Source organism: Plodia interpunctella, chromosome 20 (assembly GCF_027563975.2).
Source record: "Plodia interpunctella isolate USDA-ARS_2022_Savannah chromosome 20, ilPloInte3.2, whole genome shotgun sequence".
Classification (NCBI taxonomy): domain Eukaryota; kingdom Metazoa; phylum Arthropoda; class Insecta; order Lepidoptera; family Pyralidae; genus Plodia; species Plodia interpunctella.
This window is the reverse complement of record NC_071313.1, coordinates 4693842-4714602: the sequence shown is the minus strand read 5'-3', so window position 1 is coordinate 4714602 and position 20761 is coordinate 4693842. Positions and strand designations below refer to the sequence as shown.

Genomic DNA, 20761 nt, shown 5'->3' with positions numbered 1-20761 from the left:
CGTAAAATTCCAAAATGGTTACAATTTTAAATCGTAATGTGTAACGGTCAAGACCCGCCTGTGTATCGAAAGATCCCAGGTTCGAATCCTACTAGTGTCACATGAGTTTGTATACCAATGTGACTCATGTATAGTAGTTTTTATAGACCACCACCTGCTTCCGATGAAGGTAACATCGTGAGAAAACCTGCACACTGGTTGATTATTAACTTGTGTGTGAAATTGAGAAGGCAATGGCAAACCACTTTATTAATAGTGCCAAGAAAGTTGTGTGTGTTTAATTCCACGACTTCGACCCTCAAACATAAGGAAATACGACTGTGAAGAAGAAACCTAGATACATTGTTGAAAAAGGTATCATTTTGTGTTGCGAAAGTGCAAACGGTGAACATGCAGCAATCTAAAAGTTTATAACAATTAATCATGCAGCAATGGGAACATTTACCGCTTAACAAAAGACAAACGAGGCGTGGGAACTGACAAACATACACGGCTTCCCACATGGCGGGTGCCAACAGTTTGACATAATTTTGGTACTCTTCACGTATTTGTGTCGGTGATCTTTTTAAAGGATTTATTCTAATTTTTACTAAAAGAGAAAATATATTGTGTGTGTCATTGCTATACTGGATAGATTGCATCCTAACAAAGAGTTCTCAAGTTCTTATTTTTTATTATTTTTGACATGATAGCACCGAAACTCTCTGAGTTTCTTTTGGCATTTCTTCTCAGCAGTAGTCGTTCCCAACAGCTAATAATTTATAGCCTTTTGAGAAATACTATCTATACGATTTAAAGTTTGACGTGAAAAAATGCCTGTGAAGCTTTAATTTCTGATCAAATGTATCGATTTTGATAAAGTCATTATTATTTATCATGTTGCAATAGTTGGTCACTATTACAGTTCGACAGTTCTTTGACAGCTTCGCTAGTAATATGCCAAAAATAAGATATAATCAAATATACATTTAAAAAAAAAGTCAAAGTGTTTGCTTTATGCATTTACATCTCCTAATGTCTATGCGAGTGTTAATTGACTATCATGACACGTTATGCGAGGAAGACACTTGTCATGTTGTGAGTGTCAAGCTTAATCGTTGTTATCATGCGAGCATAACTCTAATTAACGCCCCAGATAATACAAGACATGTGGAAGATGTGGGCAAACTTCGTCGCTATGAAAATTAGGAGGCCAGTCGCTCCGCGTGTGCGATCGACGCCGCCGTCCGATTGTCGACTCGATTCTAATCGGTGAATCGATAATCGAGTGTTTGGTGAGGTGACGATATTTATTGTGAGGTTGAGTGATGTGAAGTGTAGTGTTGTGCGTTTCGAGTGATTTGTCGCCTGATCCTTATATTGTAAGTTTGTTAGTTTATGTTTGGTCTATGTTTCTTTTGTATAAATCTCATTTAGATCAAAAATATTTTGTTAACATGTGCAGACTTTAACAGACATAGTATCTTCAATTTGCAAAAATATCTTTGAAAATATAGTACAGTCGACGTATGTCTAGTTAATCTGCATGGATTTCTATGTTGCTGTAATAGTTGCGAGTTTGCAACGAATTTGGTTAGGTTGATGTGCTGTTTGGTCTATTTCCAGCGGTGGACTGCTATAGGCTGATGATGATGATGTGCTGTTTACTGTACTTATGTATAGTTTAATTTTTGTTTCCTCGTATTTAATAGAGAAAAATATGACAATTTTGACGTCATGTGTTAAAAATGTCGTTACGGAATATCACAAATATTTCCCAAAAAATCGCTTTTTATAATAACATTGTGATTTTTTAGGTACATTATCATATCGCAATGGAGTTCAACGTGTGTTTCAGTGTATTTTATATTTCAGAAACACGTGTTGCATTCAATTGGCTTGCGCCAGATTCGTATCCACTGTTGTGTGAGGAATAAAATAGGCGTCGTGTCAAGGGCCCCATAACCCAATTCTTCAGGTTTCGTAATTCACCACGAGAGAAGCTGCGTTGATACTCTTTATCTAAAAACAATTACTTACCTGACTTCGTGTATAAATAGATAAGAATGATGAGGTAAATGAAGGGATGATTCACATTACTAGATTTATCATAACGATTTGTCGGCGTCAAGAAGTTATCAAATGAGGGACGAATTTTATACTCTTAAAATTGCTGGTTTGTTTTAATAATTTAATTTTGGTTCAAAGTTTAATGATTAATATAATCGCCCCTATAAATTAATTTACATTATTGAATTCTACTAAAGCTTCAACGTATAAAAAGTTGATAATTATTGACACTAAAAGGATAAGTAAAAATCAACAATTGAAAGTGACAATTGTGATGTGATCGAGGCGCAGTAAGAGATCAGAGAAATCAGCAGAAAATATGATTTCTGTATGTTATGAAATATGATTTCTGTATGTTATGAAATATGACTTCTGTATGTTATGAAATATGATTTCTGTATGTTATGAAAAGCTATGTATTATACAGTTTACAGTATGAATATACTACTATTCTCCACGCTACTATACATATTGGAAACCACGGAAATAGCGGGTGAAATACCGCTTGGCGTACGGCCAGTACTAGATTCAAGTGAAAATAGTTTCGCCAGATTTCCCAGTTCGTCACCTCATTTAGGTCTTAGGGTTATTACCCACTTGTTTTGTTATGGAAGCTTTGTGTCTTTAGTGATCACAGCGTAGGCGTGGTCTCTTGTTTTACAGTCGGTCCAAAATATTTTATTAAAATTAGGTTACGCTGAACGTGAAAATGACTGATGAATGATATTGTAAATGTATTTTCATAGTATTCCTATGATTTATGAAAGCTCATTCTGAATGAAATATAACAATATGAATGTTTATGGCCAATAGTTTAGGTACCTAGTCCTGGCTTGGTGAAAGTAATTCCATTTTTTAATTTTGAATGTTACATGGACGGTAATTGTTTTTTGTGACTGTTATGGGCATCTAAGTTTGGATTTGGTTCAGTACGCTACTTCGGTTATAAAACTTTATTTTAAGTATCCATATACGGAACGAAATCATCATAATCACAATCAACATTTTCATTAAGCTAACTAATAACGAATAGGTTAGTAATTAGGAAATGTTGATCGGTTTTATTATACAGTCAACTACATGTCAAGTTACCGTACACATATACCTCCATGACATGGTCATAGCGTCGAAATTGCAATGATTCAGGGAAGGTTGATGTGTGGTTGATTGTACCATGGAATTCCATGATATCCTGTTGGAATGGACAAATGTTTCGATCGATGACTTCACGGGTTTTGGAGAAAACATAAAATTTGTTGGTGTTGCGTCAGTCTATGTTTGAACGGTTCGTATGAAACTCTCCATCTATCGGATTATATGGGTCAGTGTGCTGCGCTTGTTAATAATAGTTTTGTACTGGTAGGTAATTGGGAGCAAATTCTGTCAGAAAAATGTGCCGATAAAACTAACTTCTGTTTTATGTTGCGATATTGATCTTAATTTTTTTCTGAGAGTAACGCTTTGATCGTTCTATGCAGTTGGCTAAAACGGAGAAGTCTTCTTTTTTTTTAACAGCCCCTGTTTCAGGATCACCATTTAAATATATAGAAATGGATCTAATAATATAATTAGGAATTCTGGTTTTGTTTATCTATGGGGTACTAGGTTATCTATAGATATATGAAGAATATTCGTGGGTTTGAACTTTCAGACTATTTTCAGCTAACTACCGCCCTGTGATCGGTATTGGTCAAATTATAAACAAGATTCCTTAGATTAGATCTTTATTTGTGATCTCGAAATAATCTTCAAACAAGTAGACATTCAATAATTCAAATGATCTATGGTCGATATATCGTGCACGAATCAATGGTGGACTGGCGCCTTGTTAATGTGCGTACCATAGACTTATATAAGGTCAGAGATTCATGCACTCATTTTATTATTATGTTTTCAATGTGGCACCGAAAACGACGGTCAAATTCAAAATAATATAGTGATAATATATTTTACTTATTGATTATTTAATTATTGAGCTTCCACAAGTTTTGTATCTTTTTTATATAAGAAAAGGCTTCTATTTGACTCACTCGATAAAAATGTGATAGTGACGCTAATGTGCTTCTAGGTCTTAAATACTTTGTTATGATACGGTATATCTAGCCATTATAAATCTGTGACGCGCCATATCCGTGACGGCGCATACGCATCTAATTTAAATAAAGCCCTTTGATGTACTTTGTTGGCGTTTTCATTTACAGAAATGCATTCACAGTCATGAGTAATTAAGTTCTTGTGGATAGATTTCTAGTTATTGTGTGCGGGAAAGCTGCATGTGGGAGAATATTAAGTTGATTAGTTAGAGATTGCGCGGTGTGTATGTGAAAGAAATATTTTTATATGTAGTTTGGTTCACTTACTCCTCTGGATCAGAGACCCTAAAGTGGATATTGGCCTCCGAAACGAGAAAGCACCATAATATTCTGTTCTTCGCTATGTTTCGCTCCAGGCCCCAGCAGTATCTGGGGTGCCCGACTGTGCTTATAATATAAAAATAGATAATTTATTTTTGTCAAATAGTAAATTATATTACAAAAAAATATTGCTTTACATTTCTTTCTATGTATTAGTAGAGAGAGGTATTTAATTTTCATTTGCTGATGAGTGGTATAAGGAACAAATTAAACGTAAAAGCGTATTGTAGAAAATTGTCCATTCTAATGGCCGGCTGTAGCCAATTTGCCTCATCCCGCGGGCGAGACTCGTTGCTTGGGCCATACATACGGTACAAGTTGTAAGAAAAACGCGTTTACTAAACGATTTTGACTGGAACGACGATTTGGATTTGCCTTATAATACGACCACTATATATACTCCCGTGTATGTAGGACGGGCCACGAAGGGTTAATGTCAGGTAGGCGGCTGGTCACAATTGAATCTTCATGTTATAAAAGTTTATTTTTTACGTGGTCTCCGAGTTTTAGGGCGTCACAGTTGGGAATGACACTGACAACGGAATATGACAGAGAAAGAGATTGAGAGGATACGTTTTAAAGTTTGTATAATAAAAATTTTACTAAACTACCCCCCATTTCGTTTGCTACACATTTTTCTTGAAGTTTATAATATATTGGTAAATGAATCATGTTTTAACGATTCAAAATTGTAAGCTAGTCAAAGTTGTATCTTTAGAATGTCTGTAAAAATGTGTACGTCACTTTTGTTCGATTATCGCCTGTAATTTGGACCACATTTTAATACATCTCCGGCTTCATTCAAATTCCCTATTACTCAATTGCATCCACTTATCTCGCTCCTGCGATGACAACGAGATGAGCCCGAAAATAGAAACCGATTAGGTAGAAATGTCCACCGGATTAACTTAAAATTAACATAATTGGATATATTGTTAGTTGGTTGTCTATATATTTTTCTTAGTCATTGTATTACAGAATTTAATAAAAAAATGTGATGTATTAATCAAAACTGTTTGTTTGCAGCCCACCCCTCCCAAGAAGCCGCCACGGCGGAATCTGTCCGTGTCCCCCACCCACGCCAACTCCCCGTCTTCCGGGTACAGCTACGAGCTGAGACCTCACGCCAGGAGCCAGGACGACTTGGATGACATACAGGTGAATAAAATATAGGTATTAGCGGACTCTAGGCCTGAGGGGTACCTCAGCTACTCAGCAGATGTACCTTTTGCCCAGTAGGGCAATCGCTCAGATGAGAGATGATACATTGTGGTTTAAATACTTTAGCTTAATGTAACTCAATCTTAGTGGGTTTATAAATATATAAAATATAAATATATAAATAAATATATATTAGGACAAATCACACAGATTGAGCTAGCCCCAAAGTAAGTTCGAGATTTGTGTTTTGGGATACTAACTCAACCATACGATATTTTATAACAAATACATATATAAATAAACATCCAAGACCCGGGCCAATCAGAAAACTATGAACTTATTGTTATTTAAACGAATATTGTAACTTGTTGAAACTGAATGTAAAAGGAAACACGGAAGGTTGAGATGAGATTATAATAGTATTCGCAAAGAGGTTTGACGACAGGCAGGCATACACAAAATCGCGGCCGATTCAAATTTTGAAGTTACATTTTTAAGTAGACCCCTGTTTACACCGAAGCCAGGGGTCAACTTCATAAATTCAATTTGGGCCATGCTCAGTTGAGACAGATAAATTAATTTACATAATGCAATCATTGTTGCAGGGTGCTAAACACTACCTCAAACACGGTCGCTCCGTCGATCAGTATGTGGACGGGAAATTCTCGTACGCAGAGTATGAGGACCACCCCTCTCCCAGAATAGCCCCAGTACCCAACCCAAGACCCAGTCTCAAAAACCGCACCCAACCTGTAGCCATCACGGCTATGTATGAAAATGTCGTGATAAAAGAGCAAAATCCAAGAAGGAAGTTGAGAAGGAACAACTTTGGCCCGCAAAACGAGGGCAGTGATAACAAGATGAACGATAACAGGGTTAGGAAGTACTCTAACCAAGAAAGGTCTTCCTTAGAAAGTTTATTAGATGACTTGTCGATGAATAGTCCGAGCGACTGTGAGCGGTATGACGGGCAACATAGAGCTGATATTCCGTTGTCGCCGACGCATTATGATCAGCCTCCCACACCTGATCACCCGCCACCTTCGGCCAGACAAGCGGAGAACAGCATTCACGAAAGGATCAGGCCTTTGAGTCAGGTTAGTCCTGATTGACTTCTTAGTGTTTGCACGCTAGGACTAACATTTTAATTGTATGTAGATTAGAAGCCTAGTTTTTCTATGAAAATATGTCTTCTTTTCATGTCATCGTGTGACTTGAGCATGAAATAATTGATTGAACATTCTTTAGTGGCTATTTTTCAACTTTCGATATTTATTTATTGTTATATTGCACCTTTAAAAATAAGTTCTTTATTAATTTTTTCTCCAAAGTTTTGAAACAATTATTTTCATATAAAATGCAGACCTGATTTTATTTTAATAATAGTTAACTAATTTTAAATGCCATATATTAATGAATACTTTCGTTTTAAAAGTCATCTTAATACAATTATCACCTGCATGGCATGATTTATCTTATTTGAATAATATTTTAATTTGCAATCAAATTTTGTTTTTCAAAACATTTCAGCTGATAATGGAGGTCGTAGAAGAAATAAGAATTAGAAAAAAATCGCAGGGTGATATAACGAATAGTTGATAGAATTTATTAATAAACTATATTATTTTATATTTTAAGACTAGTCTGTATGGATTTGATTTTGGTGCTCTAAGTTGTGCTTAACAAGAAAAAATTATATTGTTGTCATATAAATGTCATATTTAAGAGATCGTATACATATATTGAAGTATTTCCATAGGGTGCTAATATTCCTTTTAAATCTTTATGGTAATTGTAAGGTATATCACAAATATTGAAAAATAACCATTTCTTTTCAGTTATATTTATTAGATTAAAATTTTAAATAACCATTTATTTACTTTTGTTTTACATTATTTTGATTTATTTTATATTACCAACATGACAGTATCTTTAAAATGTAACATTAAAATTGTATTTATTAGGATTGTAGGTTGTAGAAATAAGAATAAAGTATTACTTGCTTGCGAAAAAATTTTAAAGACTTGAATTTGCAAAATAATTATATGATAGACTGAAGAATTGTAAAATGCGTTCCATTTTGATAAATTGGTCTCCTAATGTTTTTATGTATTCTCCTTAGTTTTTCTTTTATTTTATATTTTATTTTGTTAGAGTTGCGTAATAAACTACTTATATGTGCATTATTTTGTTTTGTTTTATTCTGAGTTATGTTACATCATTGACAATATTTTGTGTTCCACGTGAATCCTGCTAATAAAAAACAAAAATAGGTACTTACCAGGTGGAATAAAAATTAAATTAAAACAAACGTAGGTAAGTACTTATATATTCCATAATAAGTAAATAAAATAGGTTCATTATTATTTTACTATAGTAACATGTCCTTACAGTGGTTAAAAGTTATTATTTATGTTATTTATCTACAACATCATTCTGTTCAACGAGGTTGAGAATAAACTGAAATAAAAATCTCGATTAATCGGGGTGTTTGGTACCTATTTAAAACCTTTCCAATCCTATACCCATAAGTTATTAGGTCCCAGATACTTAGATACTATACAAACGGTAGCTTTGACAAATTCCACAAAAATGAATAGGCAAGATTGTCAAATTTTTTGAATGACATAGCAAAAGGCGGCAAAGCTTTTGTGTACCTAATATACAGTGCTGTATTCTGGCGGGATAAACGTGCAGTAATACTCCCTCCCTATTCCATGGTTCTGCGTTGATTCGTTGATGGACGTCAATCAAACCTTAACGTGACGGAACACGACTGACTGACTGACTGACCAATAGGGCACTGCTCTGAAAGTAAAAATACTACACCTAGAAGTTCAGAAACCACTACATAGTGCAAAGTAAAGGTAAGTTCATTTAAGTGATTTTTTTTATACAGTATTTGGAACTAAAAAGTAAATTATTTTTTTTTTAAAATTTTTATTCGAATTGAATTAGTGCGCGTATGTGTTGCTTCGTTTGTTACAAGGTAAGGATGTAGATGGTTTTTGAAAATAAACTTTTGCAGTGTAAGGTGCGCGTTACCGTAACCAAAAATTTCATTTGGATCATGAACCAAGTGCACGAGCACCACACAGTGTTATTCTGAGAGAACAGCGCCTTTAAAACCGTCAGAGCAATGAAATAACTATCTACGTTTTGCTCGAAACTGTCGTACTGTTATTCTTTAACAATTTACTTAATTACTTATTTTTTTTATTATAATAGGTACTAAGGTGTTCTAACTAGTGTTCTTGACCTTGGAATTGTCAGATATATGTATTGAGCCTTGGTAATTATTGTATCACCATTATCGGTCGCGATTACGAGTGATAGTGGGTAGCCTATATTACTCCACACACAGGCCTAGTCTTATCTCGCCGTAAATTTCATCAATAGTCTATCGTGCCGTAAATTTCGTCAATATTGCTTCAGTCGTTTTTGACATTCAAATCTTTCCTCTGTAATATTAGTATACCTTGTCTTAGAAATATAGATTTACTTAGAAATCTATAGTTCAAACAAGTCAATCTTTCGGAAATTTTAAAGATTATTTCTGTGTATGATGTAGCCACGGTACAAAGTTAGTTTTTTCAAAATCCAGAAATTTTCACAGAAATTTGCGTTGCAAGAGCTAGTCGAATCAATAAACGCCTTAGAAAAATTTTAAAGCCTCTGGAGTATCGCACGTGGCAACATTCCTATCATGTTTTAGGTCTTATCTCCAGAGATAGCTGTAAATTAAATAGTCGAGGATATAGCTATAAGGTACCTGTGGTTCTAGGGCTCTTGCGTGCGTGTCAAAATCAAAATCAAATCATTTATTCAGAAATTAGGCCTTCACAGGCACTTTTTCACGTCATATTCTAAATTAAATGATGTTTACCAAAGCTACAAACTACTAGCACTTCGGAACGACCACTGCTGAGAAGAAATGCCGAAAGAAACTCATTCAAACAGTGTTGGTCCCTATTATGCCAGAAGGGCTTACCATTTTTTAAACATAAATTTGTGTATAATTTTTTATCAGTAATATAACAATGTAAGTACACAATAAAGTACTAGGTCAAATACCTACCTACATGGTTATATATATATATATATATATATATATATATATATATATATATATATATATATATATATATATATATATATATATATATATATATAATATTAACCAAACAAAAAAAAAACTTTTAATAAAAGATCGAGCTGACCAGTTCCCCCCGGCAGCACCCGTTCACGAGTTGACGCGTGAGTCAGCCATCGCGAAGCTCAACTACCATAGAGGGAACCTCCCGACCCGATCCACAATTGCGTGTGCAATCAATACATTGGCGCCCTCTTGTATCAAAATGCAATAGGTATTTATACCGCACCTAGGTAGATATATTAGTAACGCGCCCTACCTACCACCCGAGGCGTTCGATTGCACCCTATGTACTAAAATTGCAAATGCAACCAGTATATTTATTTTGCTAGGCCGGCTATTCACTGTCGCCGAACTCAGATGCTAACGTGCAGACGCTAACTAATTAATTAATTTACGTACATTGCTAATATTGTATGCGAACGTTTTATTACCGCAAGGAAAAACCAACCATGTATATAACAGCAAAGTTTTTGTCAATAGTGTACAGCCGGCATTAAGCTAAACATCACGGGTCCGCTGAAGACACATTTTAATAACAGCACGCTTAGCTTGTTTCACGTAGGTATTTTACCTACTAACGCCGACTATTCTTTCCGCTTGTAAATTTCTTGTTGACTTTTTATTCGCTTGGCATTCGAATTAGTAGTGATTCAAGGCAGACTTGGAGTTTCAAATAAGTTATTTACTTAGATTTCTGTAGTACAAATTGTTACCTAGCATTTGTTTAGAGTGTACCTATATCATAATACGTAACGTAGTTTCTCGCTTTAACTCACTACGCTACTGTTACATATCGCACGGATCTACTGGACAGTTAGCTTTATGGCAGTACGCCTTTGTAATTAAACATTCTATGCTTGCTTATATGGATAAATCTACCTTACATGGAGTCGCACACGCCTATAGGAGATGTAAGTATTTGATATTAATTTTTTATTACAATTAACACGATTTACGATTAACACATTGCTTACTGGTTGTTCCCCGCATCACCGCCCACCGGTAGTCAATGTTTGACCCCATTGACTATATCTATTCCAAATTTTATCAAAATCGACTCAACGGTGTAGCTGTGAAGGCTTTCGCATTTATGAATATTAAGTATGGAAGTATGGATACTGTTGGGTCAAAGAAGACTAGCGTCTAGAAGTACAGATGTGATAAGGTACACGCAGTAAACTGCACCAGGTCTTGCAGGACAAGATCGCTTTGGCCTGGAAGGCTACAAAGCCACAGCTACAGGTGGTACCCACCCTAAGCTATGGAGATACAACTGAAGAAAATGTTGTGACGTGAGAAATACCAATGTGATATTGGTATTTCTCACGTCACAACATTTTCTTTGCGATTAAAACAATAGTAAGATCGTCAGATTGTTGGATTTGAACACATTGACACTTCACCCATCCTAACCGTCCAAAGGTCCAAAAGTACGTGTAGACCCTATTATCATACTGTATTTTATATGTTGCTAATTGTTGACTATATGAATGGCTATTTATGAATGTTTTTTTTTATATTTTTTTTTTTATTTATACTACGCAACTAATATTTTATATTTGTCGATGTATACCAAATACGAAATATAATAAAAGTGATAATGATTTAGACCATACGACTACCTAACCCATTTCAATTTAGTTTACAGTAATAAAAAAATTGTTCCGATAAATAGGCCGCAGACGAAAGTTATGACTGTCGGACTAAACAGCTGTTTCAAATAGGATGAGGAATAAGAAAGTCCAGCTGTAGTCCAGTCCGTATTTTATCTTTTGTCCGCGGCATCGCCCGCGTATCTTTGTTGCTTCGTCTGTAACTTACTATTGTCAATATCTCGGGTTCTAAGCTTCGTATCGCGATGAAAAGTATACTGAGAACTAATTAATCTCAAATCATTTACTTGATCAGCCTGTTGTCGTATTATAAAGTTATTTGATAAATAACCTAATATGAGACGTGAGACTGCGAATCGGAGAAGAAAACTTAGGAAACAGGACCCTGTGCCTCGATACTTAAAGGCTGAGAAAGAAACCAAGAAAACGCTCAAATGAGATAAATATACAAATTGATGTCAAAATGAATAAAACCTACATGTTTTACCGAATATAGGTATGCAAATATAAATAAATAAAGAGGAACATGCTATTCACTACAAATCCAAAACAAAATCTACCTAGCACTAAATTCTATCCGAGTCTATCATTAAAGAAATCATTTAAAGTATAATAACATTTATCAGTTAATAAAGACTTGAGGTGCTTTTTAAATAGATTTAAATTTAAGCTTTTATATTGATTTGGAATTTTGTTGTAAATTTTCGGTGCCATACATACTATGCTATTACCGAGTAAAGCAGTTTTTGATGGGTGCATGCATAATCGATAGATATCTCGATGATTCCTCAATACAACATCAGCTAGACGAGGGAATAAATGAGCATTGGTTTTCACAAATGTTGCTACCTCAAGTATGTAAAGTGACGGAAGTGTAAGAATTTTGTGTTCTTTAAAAAATGGCTGACAACTATCAGTGCTTTGGAGTCTAAACATTGCGTAAAATACAGCATTTTTGCATTTTAAAAGCTATATCCTTATCCGTCGAATTGCCCCAAAAAATGATTCCATATCTAAGTATTGATTCCACTAAACCATGATAAGCGCTTTTATGTTTAATTCATTTGAGAGTTTAAATAGTACAAACGCCGAACTACTAAGTATATTACTAAGGCCATCTATATGGGTTTTCCAACATAAAGCTTCTCGACTTTGGTCTCTTCTTTGCCAGTTCTCAAAATTTAACCCATCAACATAAATTGGCTATTTTGAGTCTACCGTTTTAATTGGTTCCAAGCTTTTTTCAATCGGTGTAATATGTATGTCATATTAATTTGGTAGAGGCTATATCCAGCTGTCAATTTCTTGAGACTGAGACGATGAATATATATAAGTAATTAATATAAAAATAAATCAGAGGTTGCTCTGATTCAAGTTCAAGTCACCACACTGAGGAGCTGATGAATAAGACGTTAGATCGACCTTAAACTCAAATATTGTCCGCCAGGAATACAAAAGAAGATCGATTCTCCGCGACAGCCAGACAGAGACAGAAGTGAGTCTTCTTCTCCGGGCGGCGTCTGCGGCGTCCGTCGCCAGTGGGGCCACGGACCGCAGCGGCAACACCGACAACTGCGTTGAGGAGTACGTGTGTGATGTTCCTTTCGCTGGTGAGTACTTAGCATATATTTAAGTGTATCTTTATGAAGTATCCTAGCGAATGAATAAACATTGCGTACCTAGTTTGTATAAGAGATTTATTTACCCCAATGAAAAACAGGCAATGTATGCCGAACCCGACAAAGTTTGGCGAAATGTTCCTCTATGTATAGCCGATACAGATATCGTACGAGATATAAATTCAACTGTCCGACATCCTGTACTAACACAGTTAAATATAAGTCTGTGATGTAGGACCTCTAAGAGGCTAACGACAAAGCGATAAAAGTGGTTACATACTGGTCTCATATAATAATACTTGAAAAGAAGAGAACCGCACTAAACAAATTTTCGTATAAAATGTTGACACGATTTTTTTCTGTTTTGTTGATCTACGTCACGATTTCGTCGTAGCATCGAGGCGTGACTGATAGCCATCTGGCTATCAGTGTCAAAAAGTTATCAGATCTCGTGTACAATTAGTGCCAAGCGTGGAATTAGTAGGTACTACGTACAAAGTGCCAAGCTTCTCACTCTTACAAACTCCATTAGTTCACAAAATACGTTTTTTTTAATCTGGTAACTATGCTATCTACTCACTATGCTAATTATAACGTTTTCAAAACTGATATTTACTTAAATTTAACGATTTCAACTCAAATTTTGTTATAAATTAACACGCTCATTAAAATTTTAATTCTTCACTTTCTCTACGCGGAAAATAGTTTTAAAACAAGTTAAAATAAATGGTGTTTATTTGGCGGGTGAATTCGGTTCTCCCGATTTTTCTGTTTGCATTGCAAACATGGCAACACTGCACGCGCCGCTGGGTTGCCAGACTACAAACAAAGAGCCCGATGGAAAACCGTTGTAGAATATTTCTCCAATATGCTGGATTGGTTTTACATGAAAATTGATTTGGGTAAAAGCCGACGCTAAAATGAAAACAGGAATTTCGTTGATGGTTACAGAACATGTTTCGGATTAGTTTTTCAGGCAGGCCTATGTTACAGATACAGTATTACGTTTTTATCCTTTACGGGGTAGACAGAGCCAGCTGTCGCGAAGCTCGAATTCTACTTTCGCTAGACATCGGACTTAGTGGTGAAATTCAGATTTTGAAATATAATAATGTCTAGTTGTTAGCTTATTGTCTATGAGAAGAATCTCCGGTTAATAGGTCCTTCCTTTGATTAGCTCTTACAATCTGCGCAGGAGTGAATATGGTTTTAATTTGTTGTATTATAACATTGCATAACCGTTTATTTCAAAATCTGCTAATGCTCATAATCGAAACGTTTATTAAGAAATTAGACTAATACAGGCACATTTTCACGTACCTATCCCAATTTAAATAACACGTACCGAAGCTACAAACTACTAGCACTTCGGAACGACCACTGCAGAGAAGAAATACCGAAAAAAACTCATTTTAACAGTGTTGTCTCTATAATGCTAGAAGGGCTTACCATTTTATTTATATTATCTTAATTTGTATAGTCTTGTCTAATAGGTCTACATGTACGTACATGTAGACCTATTAGACAAGACTATAGACGAACTACTGAACACGTGTTCAGTTTCAAAACCTAGCTGTTACTATTTTTCTCATTTCCAGTTACTTGTTAGTTAGCATTTAATTACTTATGTTCTATCACACTGCATCAGAGTACTTAGTCATATTCACAAGTAGCACTTACGAAACCATAGCGTAAATACGGATAGTACAGAAATATACTCAACTCTGTACATGACCTGTTATGCCTACTGACGATCCTTTCGTAAAATGTCATCGTGAAAAATTTGGCCACCTTTGCAAATATTACTTTCTGTTCCATTCCAAATATATTGGCTGAAACTTCTTTTTATATTAACCTATATCTATTCAAATATATATTCAAATATTTTTATAGATATTAACTATGTAATTTTAAGTATCGTCCGCGTTATTACAACGGAACCAGTTTTTTTTGCCGGCAGGTACTGAAGATAAACCATGTCTTTCCGCATACTATATGCAAAATTTAAGACTAGTTTAGTAGACAATTTACTATAATATTCATTGGAACTGGGATATGATAAACAAGGATTCACCTCTGTTTATACAGTTATTTGTGATCACGACCGTCCATGGCTACCAACTACTAATCATTCGATTCATTTCCATCGGAATGCGCCGATAAATTGGTGTTTGCTGTTGTACACTTTTTACCGACCAATCAATCTCTATCAACTCGTACATATCTGATGATTACACAACAGCTACTTAGTTTTTTAATGTCAGTTGTGCTTAATAGTCAAGATAAAGTAGATATAATAAATATATCCATCGATACTCTGTTATTGAGTAGCGGCAAGATCTTAGTAGGCCTAATAAAATTCTTAGGAGTTTGCGCCGAACTTTTTGAACTGGGACAACATTTGTGTAATCTCATCTCTGGATATTATAGGAATATCAGTGTTAACACTCGGAATTGTGTTACATACGTCCTTGCCCATCGTTCTGGCGCCGAGCCAGTATTCACACGAACTGTACAAGGCCTTTCACTTCAATTTGGTCAAACAGTTACGGAGATACAACGCACCAGACACGCAACGCGTGAGTTTCCGAGTGTCGAACGAGTAATCACACCGAACGGCCATCGAAACACGACTCGGGACTTATGGGTAGAAAAGTGATTTCTTTCGACTTTTATATCTTGATCAGTTTTATAATTTTTTTTTAGCACATTATTATAAATCCCTCTGGAACGATCGGTAAATTTTCGTGGCAGACCAAGGGGGGCAAGGAGATGACGAAGGAAGAAGAAGAAAGACTTTGTGTACCTACGTGGTAATAATTATGTAAATACTAAAACTAATATTAGAGGCGATCACTTTATCCACAAATAAATCATGTGCGTTAAATATTTTTTTCTACGTCTTAAAATCAGACAATATTTTGTTATTCGTTATTGTTGTTTAAAAATCTTTAGTTGTTGTGTGTACTTAATTTTGACCTGTACTTACTGGCAGTGCCGTCGTATACAATTAGAATGGAAATTATTTACGCGTTGGAATAATGAGATATGCGTGATTAGCACGTTAAATAGACGATAAAATGCTGCTGGCTCATGCTGATAAAATACTGATAAATGAAACTTTGTAAAAAGTTTCTTGAATATTGTAATAATGATGACCTGCATAAACTGATAGTAAATAATGTTATGAATGAAACAGCTTCGTTTAATCACAGTTTCCGCAAATGCGCCGGTCAAACTATTGTTTAAGTATCTATTGTGTCTCGATTCTCCGCAATCGACCGTTAAGTAGATTATTTTGCTTTTTTAAATAGTTTCTTTTAATAAATCATTTTTTTAGGGCAAGAATAAACATATTTTCCAAGCAGTTTCAGAAATAAAGTGTTCTAATCTAAATAATCATATTATATCAATATGGATCCACAAAAGACAAGTCAGAACGGACAGGTATTTCCCCCAAGTGGGAGACAATATTGCTTTAAATTTAGATTATCAAGAGACAAACTTTTCCAAGAAGCGCCAGTTTAACGCTCCGGACTTGGAATAGACCTATGGAACAAAATAGAAAAAAAATCGGAATAGCACCAATTTGTATTAACATCTTTTATAGCCTTAGTCGTGCCATTAGACCAGATAGTTCATTTGTTTCACATCTCGCGTGATTGCTGTTTTTACGCGTGTAATCGTGGCCATACACATCTGACCAACTCGTTGAGTGTTATGGCAAGAGATCACAAACTAGGGAAGTAATACAAAAGTGTAATACTTTTGTACTACAGCCACTCTTTTGAAAAAAAAATTCAGAGAATTCAATCTTCTAAACATGCTGTCTAAATAAACCGAATATATTAATTAAGTTATTGGCTATATTTTATTTTTGGAGTTGTATAATTTCCTGACCTTGAATTTTAAGTTAGTTTTTTAAAATTAATATTTAAAACATTACTCTAACGCTACATAGAAATGGAAGTCAAAGGACGTGTGATGCAATATTAAAGGCAAGACAAAAGTACAGTCAACAAATCAAGTTACTTTGCATGGCCCTAATGCCGTTGTAATAGAGGTGAATTTGTAGAGGCTATATGTTGTCGACTGTCCTACACGGATGACCATAGCCTCTTGAATTATGTGTGTCTGTTTCTCAGCACAGCAAGAATTGTAAAGTAATCTTTAAAGCGCTATTTGATGAGGTTTTAATTGTTTGCTTAATTTCACCTCTCACTAGTGTAATTACGTGGTTGACTTGAATCTCTCTTATCATCTCACTCCCCGCTGTTTCCTTCCTATTTTTGTATATCATATTTATGGGGGGAAATTAATTTAGCGAGTTTCCCTTAAAAAAAGATCTAGGTTGAATAATTTTCAGAACAGTATTTGTAGCTATTTTGTATTAGATCCTGGCAGAAGAGGCAAACCCATTCATTCCTGGCTTGATGTTGTCAATGGTTGTGCATGGCATTGGTCTGTCAACATTGCCAAAGACCGTGTGTGGTGAAGAAAAAGTAGGAAAATCTACTGTTGCAAACCGACGCTCGACAGCTAAAGAATCAACCATGAAAAATACTAAGATGCTCTCATCTTAGTATTTTTCAGTTCAGTTAAATCTGTCATATATATTTCTGTATTCGTATCCATTTTCCCACAACACAATATTCAGTACCATGTATTTATTACGACATAAAACTTGAAGCCCATTTCTGTTCGAATAGAAGTAGTCGATGCAATCGGCAATCATCATTCAAGAATACATCACATTGGTTTCTGAAGCTACCCGGTGACCACAACAATGATCCGAAGATAATAATATAGTACCAGCTGGTGTTGCAATGGTCTAGTACCCACTGAACGAAATAATTCGATCTCATCTACTCAGTAATGCCTATTCAGCCTACCATCAAGAGCTTGATTTTCAATAAAATATAGGTTTATTGAGAACATTTCCCTGCTTCGGAAAGCACGTTAAACCATTGATCCTGGTTGTATTTGCAGTCGTTAAAACCCACCAATCCGCAATGGACACGCGTGGTGGGTCATGGCGCATACTCCTTATCCATCCATAAGGAAGGCTTGTGCCCCAGCAGTGGGATCGTTTAAACGACTGGTGATGAGGATATTTGATATTTTTTTAAAACTTCGAATTGCCTGTAAATGAGGTCGTCTTTTGGGTCAAATCTTGAAGGTCCAACTTTGTACTAGACGGTGGCAACTACAGTCATCAGCATATAAAATTATCCAAATTCATAGAAAAATCGACGGTATTACCACGTTATAGAGGTCCCTTTACTGGGTGCATTGCATAGTAACTTTGTGTGCAATTGGCTGCACCTCTTCATTTCATTGTGAAACTTGTAACAACCGTTACGTATGAGCTATTTGATTGTACAGTAGATTGGAAGGTGCAAATAATACTGTGTGGTGAAGGGAATGTTTGTGGGGTATTTAGATAACACCCGAAGCTATCGAAATAATAATACTAGAAACAGACAATTGATCTGTTGGCATCTCCACATAAGCACTTTAACTGCGTTATAAATGGGCATTTGTCTATGGTTTTATGAATATTTGGAAAAGTAAAATCTCATGTTCAGATTTCAGTCAACCTGAGAGTTTATCCACCTGTGAAATTCCGTATAATGATGGTATTGAGGTACGATAATATTTTATCAGTATCGTTACTCATTCACATCTTTCTATCTTCATTATTCGTCTTTAGAGTTGCAAGCTAAGAATAAGTCTTGGGTTTGATGTCAAGAAGAGTTAATTTGTTTCACAGCAATAATATTACACGCAGAGACGGCAATGAAATGACGCAAATCGCAAAACAAGAGTGCGCTGCGCAGGCGCCGCCTGACGCGCCACCCGCCATGTTGTCCTTTGTTTGTTCTCTTTATGGTCTGTAGTATTGTAGTGTTTAAACTGTTTTAGGGTGTGAAGATGGCCTTTTATTTTTTGTTCGAATCATTGTGATTCAGGAAACGTTTATTTTAAAGGACTTCTTGAATTTGGGGTGTGCGGAGAAATGTGTCTTCATTTCTGCTCAGCAAGCATGTCGTTTTATTGACATAGAATTATTAAATATCATCTGATATTTCCAGAATATAACTCGTCGAATATCAAGCACATTAACATTTTTGCTCCAATGTTTTTGGAATCAACCAACCTTAATAAAATCTATGTTCGTTCGTTCACTCTCATTTGTGTGTATTCCTTGTGTCATTCACGGCTGTAATATACCTCTAAACTCGGGCCTCTTCCAGATTTTACTTAATTTATCTTAAACTCATCTCAACCTTCCTCAGGAATCACATTATATATTAGTGAGAATCGTATAAAACTCTGTTCGACGAGTTTTTGATTTTTTCGCGTTCATACAGACAGACAGAGGCGACAGGAGGATTTCTGTTTATAATATTTGTCTTATCTATGATCAGCTGTTAATTACTTGTAAGTCACGTCAAAAATTTGGTGGCCAGTTTGCGGTTAGACACTAATGCAGTCCAACATGAACCAATCAAGTTTATCGAAGGCATGAGGAAACTGTGGCGCTTGCGGTTTTCATTCATTGATTCTACTTGTGTTACTATAGCAAGGTTTTAATGTATTTCAAAAAATATTTAACTTCGCAGTTCGTTTTTTATCACCGAAAAATCTGGAACGTGTCTACTAAAGCTTTGAGCACTCAAAACATTTGTTGTAACCGTTATTTTAAAATTAAAAATAAATTGTAATGTAATACACAACAAAGTTGGATCAATAGCATTCATAACAAGGCCAGATTTCTAATAGTTTAATATTGTTTTGGTCACGTTTTGTTTAATTACTTGCTGCGGTCATATTGAATGTGCAGATAAGGTTCTTTGCATGTGTAATTTTTATGCTACTAAAAGTTATAATCTTACAGAGTAACCGTAAAAAAATATAAGCGAATGTATGACAAAAATTATATATGAGCAGTCTTGAATAAAATCTGACACCAATATACACAGTTGTGGAAGGGAAAGACATTATTCGCCTAACCTATTTATAAGGTTAGGTGAATAAAGGTAACTTTTTTACTAATAAATCGAAGTACTTACCTCAGTATTTGAGTCCAAAAGAAAAGAAAATTTACGACCAAATGTCCGGCAATTGCGCTTGTGACCAAGAAGTGCTGGCTGTGCGAAGCATCGTCAAGGACATGTGTGCCAGTGGTCTGACAATCAAGGACGCCAAAAACAGTGTCAAATGAAAAAGTTGGATTTTTTTTTTTGTTTATCTATGGTAGCTGACTGAGATATAAAAATACCATCCACAATTTTAAAAAATATTTGTGAAGATCAAATAATTTCGTCGATTGCTACTGATATTTTAATATGTAAATTTGTGGGTCAAACGGTAAATGAATTAATTAACAGACATTAAAATTACTAAAGGCGAATGCACACTTGATATTAGTATTTTAGTCGTGTTTGTTAGTAAATCTCACAAAAGTTGTAGCATATTAAAATTTATAGGGTTTTTTAAGCAATCTTTTCTGGGGTACTGTAGGATGTGGAGTGCAAAAATACTCTTACGATTCATAAATGATCTTCAATTATAGACACTCTTGATTTAAATCTTCATTGTAATATCGTATAATATATTATATAATAGTATTTCTAATTTGGTTACAGTTTTATTGCTCTGAAATATTTTCCAAGCAAAACATACAATCGATAAATTACACTTAATTAACTGATTTCTAATAACATTAAAATAATGCTCTTATCA

The 20761-nt window shown here is 35.0% G+C and overlaps 1 protein-coding gene across 4 annotated transcripts in view; it reads left to right on the top strand.

The window, feature by feature from the left end:
* The window catches only part of LOC128678783 (ankyrin repeat and sterile alpha motif domain-containing protein 1B-like), a 93744-nt gene that overhangs the window by 25216 nt on the left and 47767 nt on the right, over nucleotides 1-20761 (top strand). For all 4 annotated transcript variants that reach the window (XM_053760581.1, XM_053760582.1, XM_053760580.1 and 1 more), the window contains exons 9-11: nucleotides 5490-5621; nucleotides 6230-6721; nucleotides 12841-13003. In XM_053760581.1, coding sequence (XP_053616556.1) covers nucleotides 5490-5621; nucleotides 6230-6721; nucleotides 12841-13003 — 787 coding nt within the window. The remainder of the gene's footprint in view (nucleotides 1-5489; nucleotides 5622-6229; nucleotides 6722-12840; nucleotides 13004-20761) is intronic.